Source organism: Solanum dulcamara, chromosome 8 (genome assembly GCF_947179165.1).
Source record: "Solanum dulcamara chromosome 8, daSolDulc1.2, whole genome shotgun sequence".
Taxonomy (NCBI): Eukaryota; Viridiplantae; Streptophyta; class Magnoliopsida; order Solanales; family Solanaceae; genus Solanum; species Solanum dulcamara.
In genome coordinates this window covers 65,552,885-65,565,182 of record NC_077244.1, presented here as the reverse complement: position 1 = coordinate 65,565,182, position 12,298 = coordinate 65,552,885, and the positions used below count along the sequence as shown (strand labels likewise).

At 30.6% G+C, this 12,298-nt stretch overlaps 1 protein-coding gene and 1 long non-coding RNA gene across 2 annotated transcripts; one reads left to right on the top strand and one right to left on the bottom strand.

Moving 5' to 3' along the window:
• Nucleotides 1–7,134: 7,134 nt before the first annotated feature.
• LOC129898642 (uncharacterized) lies at nt 7,135–8,700 on the bottom strand. The gene is made up of 2 exons (XR_008769417.1): nt 8,641–8,700; nt 7,135–7,721 (listed from the first exon to the last, which is right to left on the bottom strand). It is a non-coding gene; the product is annotated as an uncharacterized LOC129898642 (long non-coding RNA).
• Nucleotides 8,701–9,004: 304 nt separating this feature from the next.
• LOC129898641 (WRKY transcription factor WRKY24-like) lies at nt 9,005–11,969 on the top strand. The gene is made up of 5 exons (XM_055973264.1): nt 9,005–9,374; nt 9,474–9,644; nt 10,037–10,632; nt 10,894–11,058; nt 11,180–11,969. Exons 1-5 carry the CDS (start codon nt 9,102–9,104, stop codon nt 11,592–11,594), a joined length of 1,620 nt encoding a protein of 539 aa, XP_055829239.1. The 5' UTR covers nt 9,005–9,101; the 3' UTR covers nt 11,595–11,969.
• The last annotated feature ends 329 nt before the right edge of the window (nt 11,970–12,298 follow it).

Below are 12,298 nucleotides of genomic sequence, written 5' to 3'. Positions count from 1 at the left end.
CAATATGGTATAAAAATATAATAACACAAAACTATAAAAATACATCAATAGTTTGAAATAATTACAAATATGATGAAGGAAACTCAGAGAAAATAAAACTTCTAACACGACTATACAAGTGTAAACAATCTAATATCTTAACTTTCTAACAATAAGAAAATCATTATTTCTAAAAATATTGTTTATAATACTATACAATTTACCCCTCTAAAAGAAAATAATCAATAAAATTTACTTATATTATAATAAAAATATCACTTCATCATGAATAAAAATAAAATTACTTTCAAATAACTAAATAAAATATGATAATTTTGAGACATGACAAAATCATGAAGACTAATGATAAGTGAAAAAGAAAAATTTTGCTACGTATTGTTAAAAGAAATATTGCGTAATATATAATCACCTTCATAGTTTAACCAAATAGTAAAGATGTGATACTACAACTTGTTATTTGAGTTACTTTCAATCTTCTTATCTCTATAGATTAGAAATTATTAAGTATCATTTATTTATTCAAGAATTATGAGGGTCAACAATGTTAACAAGATTTTAACACATAATTTGTGTAACGTCTGTTATGCCAGCCTCGAATGTTGGGCGTGCTTAAGGCGTATTGTCGGATGCTTAGGGCGTAAGTCTTACAGAACTAAGTCTCACACTTGAGTCTCAGAGCGTTTTTCTAGAGCCCCGCCCCAGAACGAGCCCCGAGGAAAGTCCCAACAGAGCTTTTTAAAATACTAGGAAAAAGTATATCCATAATTGTTAGCTCGAAAGGAATGTGGTCATGACTTGGTGAAATCCAGCTCTCTTTTACTGAAATAACTTGAAACATAAAATATTGGTGAGAAAATTATGTTTTATAACACAAATTTTTCATTAATTTGAGCTGGAAAAAGCCCGTTTCTAGATAGATCACGGAAAGATAACTCTTGAAATTTAAATGACATAAGGCAAACTTTGAAATTGAAAGAGTAGCAGATGGATCATACAAATGAATCTGCAACAAAGTTTGCAGTAATTGGAAATTGGACTAGCACACTTATAATAACACTAATTAATTACATAAAAGAGAGCTGTGCAATCATTTAACTGTGGCAAAACAGATATACCAACTAGTCTTTCTTTTTAAAGAATGTTGATTAATTATACAACTTATTTTTAAAACTAATAAGGGTTGCACGTTAGATTAAGTACCCCAAAACAAATCCTATAGAGGGATCAAGCCCACACGTACTTCTTAACATATATTACAAATCATATTTTAATTATGGATCTATCAGTATTCAGTGGCGGGTGTTTGTTCCGACTTTCCTAGTATAATTGAATTTTCTTTTTCTGAAAGAAAAACACAAAATCTCCATATATATTTGGCTAGTCCTTTTTTTGTAGAAAAAAATGTATGACACTATAAATAGAAATTCTTTCTAACTTGGTAGCATTCACAATGTAATCTTAGGGACTTTGAGAGTTTTGTCAAATTAGGACTTAAAAAAATAAACGGTCATTAAATTTTACTTAATGAATTAGGTAGAAAGTCCTAATTAACGTGTATTCGAATTGAAAATTAATTTTAAAAATTACATTATATAAAAAATTTAATTTTATTTTGTCTTTTGGTTTGATTAGTCCGTACATGTTTAGTTTGTTAGTCCGTGTATGTTTCTGATTGTTATTTTTTTATTGATTTTGCCTTTTAATATTTAGTTTACAATAGAAGGTCATTATGGATTATCGGAAAAAATAAATCATATTAAAGTCCAAGTAAAAATCTAATATAAACTATTTAAAATCTTGGATAAAGTAATATAAAAATTTGAATCGACAAAAGAAAAGGTCTTTGATATTGATAAAAAAAATCAAGTATTTAATTATTAATCTAATATTTAGAAATTTTAAATTAATTAAAATTATAGTTATTAAATTTTTACTTATTTGAAGAATAAAAATTATGGATAATTAATATTATACCCAAAAAGGAAACTATTTATTATTAGATACCTCATTACTTTCATACCCCTTATTTTTAACTATTTCGCATATTTGATACCATGAGAGTATGTAATATACTTTGATGGTATCAAACAGTTTCGCTGAAACACTGTCTCTTTCTTCTTGATACCATTAGAGTATATTATACTCTGATGGTATCAAGAAGAAACTGTTTGATACCATCAAAGTATAATATACGTTGATGGTATCAAAGAGGAACAAGGGAAGGGGCACTAACGTAAATACACGTTTGTTACCATGACAGTATTTATATACTCTGATGGTATCAAGAAGGAAGAAGACGGAAGAGATAGTGATTCAGCGAAATTGATTGATACCATCAGAGTATATTATACTCTGATAATATCAAAGATGAGCAGTGATGCTGACGTCAGCATGACGTCATACACGAAATTAAAAGAGAGAAAGTGGGGTAAAAAGATAAATAGTTTGGATCATAAGTCTATTAAGGATAAATAGTTTGAGTTGAGTCCAATTTAAATAAATAGTTTCACAATTGATCTATTTTGTTCAGATTTCCTAAAAACTACTCATATGTAGTGCTATCAACTAAAACTTTACTTATTAAAACTTCCTTTATTTTACTAAAATATAGTATGTTCTAATTTCAAACATTAAAATATGAAATTTTTACTTAACTAATATAATTTACTTAGTTAATTACGCTTATTAATGCTACTTTAAAATTATTATCATCTATGAGACAATTTTAGCTTTAATAGTGTCTGTACTTATGTAAGTACATTTGGTATCCTCTCTCTGCCCGAAATAGTAAAAGAAAAAAAATAATTTTTCTATTTTTTCTTTTCTCTCCTTCTTCTCTTTTTGCTTTTTGGTAAGCTTTTTTTATTTTTTCTCTTGGATTAGATATTACGAAAATGATGATTTTATTATTTTTAAAATTAAATAAATTTTTTATGTAAATACATATATAATGCATTTCTAACTCAATAAAATAAATAAATATAAAAAATAATTGTAAAATATTTTAAATTTAATATATTATACATATTGTAGATATGTTTCAATGCACGTGGTGAATACATAACTAAAATATTTTTAATACAATAATATATTTGCCACGTGCATTGAAACATGCATGTAATGTGTAATATATTGAATTCAAAATGTATTACAATTCAAATTCATTATTATACATTGTTATAAATTCGGTTGTTATTATTTCAACAAATATAATACAATTCTAACAACGTAAATTAGTTTGAATAGTACTGAAATATTTGAAATTCACACATAATACTTATAATTCATTTGTATTAAAAATATTTTAGTTATATATTCACCATGTTCATTGAAACATGCTTATAATGTGTATAATTTATTGAATTTAAAAAATATTATAATTTTTTAAACCTTTCTCTTATTAACGGTGCTAAAATATATTATTTTATTAAAAATATTTTAGTTATATATTCACCACGTGCATTGAAACATGCATATAATACATATTATATATTGAATTCAAAATCTATTATAATTATTTTTTATTTTTTTCTTAGTAACGATAAAATATATTATTATATTAAAAATATATTAATTATATATTCACAATGTATATTGAAAAATGCTTATAATATGTGTAATGTATTGAATTCAAAATGTATTACAATTATTGTTTATATTTATTTCCTTTATTGTGTTAGAAATGCATTATATATGTATTTACAAAAAAAATCATTTAATTTAAAAAATAGTAAAATCACCATTTTCATAATATTCAATTTAAAATTAAGTTTAAATTAGGATAATTAATTATTATTTTTAAAAGAGAGAAAGAGAAAAAGAAAGATAAAAGAGAGAGAAAAAAAGGGACAAAAAAAAGAGAAGAAGGAGAGAGGGGGGAGAAAGAGAAAGAGAGAGAGAGAGTGTAAAACGGAAAAAGAAAAAAAAAAGAGAGGGGGGGGGGGAGAAAAAGAAAAATGCTTTTATTTTATTTTTACTATTTTGAGTAAAAAAAGTATTATCATTTTTTGTAAAGCTAAAATATGTACTAAAACTCATAATTAATGTTATATATATATATATATATATATATATATATATATATATATATATATATATATATATATATATATATATATTTTATTTCATATTAGTTGATATTTTATGATGGGGTTGCATCAAGGATCAGCTCTGAGCTCGTTCCTATTTGCCTTGGTGATGGATGGATTGATGCGACAAATTCAAGGTGAGGTGCCATGGTGTATGCTTTTTGCGGATGACATAGTCCTCATCGATGAGACTCGTAGCGGAGTTAACGCTAAGCTGGAAGATTGGAGACGCACCTTGGAGTCTTAAGGGGTTTAAGTTGAGTAGGTCCAAGACAGAGTACCTAGAGTGCAAGTTCAGTGAGACACCTCAAGAGGTTGGTGCGGAAGTTAGGCTCGGGGAACAAGCCATCCAAAAGAGAAGTAGTTTTAAGTACCTTGGTTCTATCATGCAAGACAGCGGAGAGATCGACGAGGATGTCACACACCGTATTGGGGCAGGATGGATTAAATGGAGGCTCGTCTCCGGTGTGTTATGTGACAAGAAGGTGCCACCACAACTTAAGGGCAAGTTCTACAAAGTGGTCGTTAGACCAGCTATGTTATATGGGGCGGAGTGTTGGCCAGTTAAGGTCTCCCACGTGCAAAAGATGAAGGTGGCCGAGATGAGAATATTGAGATGGATGTGTGGGCATACCAGGAGTGACAAGATTAGAAATGAGGCTATTCGAGAAAAGGTAGGAGTGGCCTCGGTGAAAGACAAGATGCGGGAAACGCGACTGAGATGGTTTGGACATGTGAAGAGGAGAGTCTTAGATGCACCAGTGCGGAGATGTGAGAGGCTGGCCATGGATGGTTTCAGGAGAGGTAGGGGTAGGCCGAAGAAATATTGGGGAGAGGTGATCAGACATGACATGACACATTTACGACTTACCGAGGACATGACCCTAGCTAGGAGGGTGTGGAGGACACACATTAGGGTAGAAGGCTAGTACATAATAGTTTTATTCTCCCTTATTCGTAGACGTATTAACGCACTGTGATTTCTTGTACTCTGATGTATGTTATTTATGGTATTTATGTTATTATCCAATAATAATATCTACTGTTTTTGTGCTTTGATTATACTATTGTTTGGACCGTATTTGTCATCTACTTATTTACTCCAATATTAATGTCTGACCTTTTTCTATGCTTTTATTGAGTCGAGGGTCTTTCGGAAACAGCCGTCCTACATTGGTAGGAGTCAGGTCTGCGTACACTCTACCCTCCCCAGACCCCACGATGTGGGATTTCACTCGGTTGTTGTTGTTGTTGTTGTAGTTGAATTTTTAAGGTAATGCACATATTAAGAAAAACATTCAAGGTCAAAAATTGAATCATATTTTCCTCTATTACCCTTTTGTTTAATCAACATCATAAAGAAGATTAAATGTGAAATTATAAATATAAGGAATGCTTTATTGGAGTATAACTTTGTAAGTAATGTAGTTTTAACTCCTAGAAAATTACAAAACTCCATTAATGCAAAGGTAAACATGGAAAAAGTTTCAAACATTTCTCTTGAAATTTGAATAATTCAACTATTTTGAACAATGAAAAAAACTATAAAAATCCAGTTAATATGAAATAGAGGGAGTATATTATTTAAGTAAATGACCCTTAAAATATCTATATATTTACATAAAAAATATATTATAATCACTATTATTTTGGTGGAAATTTTTTAAAAATAAATCGTATGCTTGCTTTTAGGCTTAGAATTCTTTCACTTTTTGTTTGTTGGGGATTCTTGCAATCAATTTGGATTATTTTATAACCAAAAATTATAGGTTTAGTGTTTTGTGTATAACTTGCCCAAAATTGAAGCTCAGAAGTTCGTTCACCTCTGTCACTTGCAAGGTTCCATTTTTTTTTCTTCTCGAACATTCATTGGCCGGAAACATATATATATTTTTGTAAATTGTAATTTTCATTGTAAAATTTTCCATTTCAACTCTTAAAATTTGAACTTCTGGTTAATTTATTTTTAATTTGTAGTGCGTCTTAATTTAGTAGAAGTTTGTAATTGATATTTACTATTGTCATGTCATGAATGATCGATTATGAGAAAATTCACGTGCATCAGATGTAAATATTGTTAAGTCTTTTGGCAGATGTTTGCTTTTAGTTTTCTTCTATCGTAATTTCATGCTGTTCATCTTCTGATCTATCATAAACTTTTCTATTATTGTTAATTTGTTACAAGTAGTTTGTATTGTATTATTATGCTTCATATATAATGTAACTCTTTTTTCTTTTACGTTATTGTTTAGAGAGTGTTTTCGTGTGATACTAATTTAGTTGCAAAACTATCATATTGTTAGCCTCTTATAAATGACTTTCAGATTTCAACGGAATTTTCATGTTGTCATCTTCTGTTTTACCATAATTTTTTATGTTATTGTTAATTTGCTATAAGTAGGCAATAACTATATTATATTATTAGGCTCATATATAATGAAACTCATTTTCCCTTTACATTATTGTTTAGTGTGTTTCGTGTATCAATATCAATATATTTGATATCAATGTTGAAATTTCGTTCAATACATTTAATTTTGTTCTTTAATTGTTAGTGTGATGGTGGTTTATTATGTTCTTTTTTAAGTACATTTTTTGCTGTTTTGTACTTAATTATTTAATGTACACAAAATAATTTTTTTTTATATATTTATTATTAATTAATGTGTTACACACTTACTAAGCGCATACACTTAACTAGTTCTGAGTGAATTGTGTGAAGTTATTTCTCTCGATATTTTGTACGCTCATATTTATATAGTGAATTGTTCATCTTCTCTCGTGGATGTAGGCCATCTCTTTTGATATATTTCTCGTTTGTCTTTTTATTCATGGTCTTTCGATGTTTGTTTTGTTAGTTTTCACATGACACTTAATTATTTCGGTCCTAACGTATGTAATAGTATGATCACGTTTTCTCTAATTCATTTTTTTATGAGGATATCTCACATTTAAGTACAATTTTTATTCTACTTATCTTTAAATCATTTACAAACTACAGTGAATTAACAATAAATAAGTATTACATACAAATGCGAGAAAAAAGTTAATCAATACTAGTAGAAATAATTAACAGTTCATCCCAAATAAGTTTTATTACAAAGCCAAGAATTACAAGAGTACGCATATATATGATGCTTATTAGAGTGCTGATGCCTCTTCTCCTTCTTATCCTATTTCGAATTTCAGAAGGCATACATCCTTCAAAGCAAACGTGATAATAGTACGAGCCAAAAATTCTTCTTTGGAAAGAGTTGATTTTTTAAAAAACTCTGTGTCAATGAGCACTTACCCATATTTTTAACATCTCTTTGGTAATCCAAATGGCTTGCTTCAAGCAAGTCATAAAACAAAACAAAAAACAGAATTGGATAAAAAGTTTTAAGATTACATTATTAAACTCATCATTAATTACTTACCATGATATTTCCAGCTTCTATGATGGCATCTACAAGCTTGATTTGAAGCAAGATATGGTGGCTATGAATTAATATGGACACTGGAGATGGCACAGATTAACCGCCAAGAAGATGTCAATGCATCATACAATTCACAAAAATCACAATATATGTCTTTGATCTTCTCTTTTCACAGCTATGAATAATTGACCCATCTCTAATAACTTTTCTACATCTGTCTTTGAAAAAGTACCAACCAAAAAGCGAAAGTGTTGCTGCATTGGTTAAGCACAACTGCTCTAGAAAGAAAGTCTTAGCTTTAGTTGCAACTGCTCTCCATTTTAGAAGTGTAAACAATTAAAAGAAGAGTGAAGGCTTAAAAGATCTATTTTTTTTTTAAATTTTCTATATCTGATTTATAAGGTGTGCGAGTTTTATACCTAAACAATCATCAAATATTTATCCAAACACACCTAAACTATCAGTTGTTTGAGTTTCGTACTTGAAATTTAAGGTAGGAAAAGTGTATAATCGATAGTTCGAGTGTGTTTCGATAAATATTTGATAATTATTCAGATAGAAAACTCATACACCTAATAATTCAGGTATGAAATTAAAAAATTCAAACATAAAAGTGTTTTTTTAATCATTTAACTTTTTAAAGAATAAAATAAAATATCCATTAGAGAGCATGACATTTGTGAATTTGATGTGCTTGATTCTTTGACTATACATTTTGCTAAAATTGACTTTATACTTAAGAAATGAATTTGTCTTTTGGATGATAATTAGATAAATTTAATTTTTAAAATTCAAATATATTACTAATAAAACGATTTAATAAAAATACATTTTAAAATAGCACTCTATTTTGAAATTGCCGCATTTCTCGACTCACAAGATTGATAGCAAAATGCCCTCCTCTATAATATGTTGGAGGAACTTCCTGGGTTCATTTATTAGGTTAAAGATAAAATTCCTTGTTTTGAAGCAAATAGTTTACATAAATTTTCAAGCCCTGCCATTAACTGTTAGGCCATATAAGATGAAAACATGATCGACTAACAAATGGAATTGAAAAGTATAACATTTGATGAATTGATTCGATAAAAGCACACAAATATGAAAGAGGAAGAAGAAGATGAGGAACTAACCAATGGAGAAAGAAAAAAGAAGAAGAAACCAGGGAAAAAGGGTATTAACAATTCGTCCGTGATTGATTGATTGTGTGTTAATCAATTACTAGTGGGTGGGTGCCCCCATCATAACGACAGCGACATAGCGCGTTTGGCGTAATAGCATTGCCATAGCAGCCTCTCTTTTCTTGTACAATTTGTGTATTTGTATGTGTATCTATCACAGTCAAAGCCACCTATTTTGACTCAACACACAAATATAGTTTTTTTTTCCACGGTCAAATCTATTTTGAGCCTTCTTGGAAGTTTCTTCAAATATCTATTTATTAGAGTAGAATAATAGAAAAATTCAGTGCCTTGGAGAATACGTGTTCATTTTCGTTTTTAATATCCCACCCACTCCAAACGAAAGGAAGTCAAAACCACTATATAATTCAATTCCCATTGCTCTCTTTTATCTTCTTTCTTCTTCTATAATAATGGCTGCTTCAAGTTTCTCTTTTCCCACTTCTTCTTCATTCATGACAACTTCTTTCACCGACCTTCTTGCTTCTGATGATTATCATACCAAAGGACTTGGTGATAGAATTGCAGAGAGGACTGGTTATGGAGTTCCCAAGTTCAAATCTCTTCCACCTCCTTCACTCCCTTTATCTCCACCTCCTTTTTCACCTTCATCTTACTTCGCTATTCCTCCTGGCTTAAGTCCTACTGAACTATTGGACTCCCCTGTTCTTTTATCGTCTTCAAACGTATGTAGTAGAGTTCTCTTTCTGTTCTATTTCCTCTGTTTTCATTGGATTCAAGATTACTGATGTTCTTTTTTTTTTTTAATTGTAATAATTTTGCAGCTAATTCCATCTCCAACAACAGGGAGTTTTCCATCTCAGGGGTTTAATTGGAAGAGCAGCAGCCATCAGGAAGTCAAACAGGAAGACAAAAACTACTCAGATTTTTCTTTCCAGCCCCAAGTAGGGACAGCTGCATTAATCTCTCAATCCCAAACTAACCATGTCCCTTTGGTACTCCCTCGTCTCAATTTATCTATCATTTTTTTTTCTCGCTTTACATGAGGGTTTTTTACTACTTAACCTTATTTATATTCAAGCTATACTATAATCTCTGTTTACTCAACTTATATGTCATTTTGGTTAATGAATATGCAATTGCCAAAGTCATTCTGCCATCGTATCAACAAATATGAGTAGAAAATCTTAATCGACAATTAGGAATAAACTAAACTAACAACTCGAAGAAGTAATGATACCCATAATCATTTGAGATAACTATATTTAGGAAAAATGACAGATAATTTGAGACGGAGGAAGTATGTTGTGTGTTTCTGTTTCTGGATTCTAACTTGACTTGTAAAGTGTGCAAGTTAATTGATTTCTTCTTGTGTAAAATGAATCAGGGGCAGCAAGCATGGAATTATCAAGAGCCAACAAAGAAGGATGATCTGACATCTGATCAAAATGCTAATGTAAGATCTGAATTCAACACTATACAGAGCTTTACGCAGAATAATAATAATCAGAACAATAGCGGGAACCAATACAACCAGAGTATAAGGGAGCAGAAAAGGTCAGATGATGGATACAATTGGAGAAAATATGGGCAGAAACAAGTAAAAGGTAGTGAAAATCCAAGAAGTTACTACAAGTGTACATACCCAAATTGTCCCACAAAGAAAAAGGTTGAGAGATCTTTAGATGGCCAAATTACTGAGATTGTGTACAAGGGTAACCACAACCATCCAAAGCCTCAGGCTACCAGAAGATCGTCGTCATCCACAGCTTCATCTGCAATCCAATCTTATAATACACAAACTAATGAAATCCCAGATCATCAATCCTATGGTTCAAATGGCACAGGACAAATGGATTCAGTTGCAACACCCGAGAATTCTTCTATTTCATTTGGGGATGATGATCATGAGCACACTTCTCAAAAGAGTAGTAGGTCAAGAGGAGATGATCTTGATGAAGAGGAACCAGACTCAAAAAGATGGTAAGTAAAACAATAATACATCATGTCTAGTCAAATCTCTCTATAACAACACCATTTGTTCCAATATTTTTTGATTGCCATAGCAAAATATTGTTACAACAGAGAACATATAATATAACATTATATGAAAGATTCTGTTTCACATGAAACATCTTTGTTATAGTGAAATATTTTTATAGAGAGGTCTTGACTGTATTGTAGTAATCTTGAATCCAATTTTGGCTAATGTTAACATATTAACTCTGTTGAATTTGTTTTCAGGAAAAGAGAAAGCGAAAATGAAGGTCTATCTGCACTAGGAGGGAGTAGGACAGTTAGAGAACCTAGAGTTGTGGTTCAAACTACGAGTGATATCGATATCCTAGATGATGGTTATAGATGGAGGAAGTATGGTCAAAAAGTAGTGAAAGGAAATCCTAATCCCAGGTAAAAAACCTTATCTTTGATCCATAAATTTGGCTCAATTTTTCATACAAGTTTGGAAGTTCCTTAATTTGGAAATCGAAAATGAAACTAATTTCTTGATTGGGGTACTACTATCTAATAGGAGCTACTACAAATGCACAAGTGCGGGATGTCCAGTAAGAAAACATGTGGAAAGGGCATCACAAGACATAAGGTCAGTGATAACAACCTATGAAGGAAAGCACAACCATGATGTTCCAGCAGCTAGGGGCAGTGGCAACCACTCAATTAACCGACCTATGGTGCCGACCGTAAGGCCTTCTGTGACATCTCATCAATCCAATTATCAAGTTCCATTGCAAAGTATAAGGCCACAACAGTCTGAAATGGGAGCACCCTTTACGCTAGAGATGTTGCAGAAGCCAAATAATTATGGTTTCTCGGGATATGCAAATTCAGAGGATTCATACAAAAATCAAGTGCAGGACAATAATGTGTTTTCGAGAGCTAAGGATGAGCCTCGAGATGATATGTTTATGGAGTCATTGCTATGCTGAGATCTCTTGGTGATCTTGAGAGATGGAACCCTAGAAAGGAGCACGAATCCAAGTTTATGAAACGAAAAAACTGATCCTTTTGTTTTTTGCATAAAGAATATGATAGGAAGCATTTTGATTTCATTTGTTAATAGTAGATCATATACTGTTTATTTTTTTGTGTACACATTTTGTACTAGGAAATTTGTTTGTTGTAAATTCAATCAAATGTGGTGTACAAGTTCATGAAATTTAGTTTCAGTTACCACTGCTATTGGGGTGTATTCTTTAGGATGGGAATGAAAATCCCCAACTCATGTCTATATGACACTGATTCTTTATTTCTATCAGATTTTCAAGTTTTATATATTAAAGAAGATTGCAGTTTTTCAAGAAGCTAGTAAATTGAGAACAATATGTGTATCTTCCTAGCAGTTTTCTTCCATGCAAATTTGCTTTTAATCGTAATGACAAGTACTCTACTACTTTTTTACGCAAAATCATATAATACTTAGTTGTTATAGCTCCATTCCTCGTTGATTAGATGACAAAATATGATACAGCTAAGACTCTATTAGATTCAACCACTCTGGTACATGTGCATTTGGAACCACTCTGGTACATTTGTATTTGGTTCTAGGCAATTTTTTTTAATTTTATGTTTGATTGGTTTGACATTGTACACTATGTACAGTGACTGATTGTTTCATCAATTCTGAATGGCA

What these genes read in the sequence shown, in the direction of transcription:
- LOC129898641 (XM_055973264.1), top strand. Translation starts at nt 9,102, where the DNA reads ATGGCTGCTTCAAGTTTCTCTTTTCCCACTTCTTCTTCATTCATGACA. An exon ending in TTCTTTTATCGTCTTCAAAC is followed by an intron (nt 9,375 to 9,473) that starts GTATGTAGTAGA and finishes ATAATTTTGCAG; the next exon opens with CTAATTCCATCTCCAACAAC. An exon ending in AAAGGAAATCCTAATCCCAG is followed by an intron (nt 11,059 to 11,179) that starts GTAAAAAACCTT and finishes ACTATCTAATAG; the next exon opens with GAGCTACTACAAATGCACAA.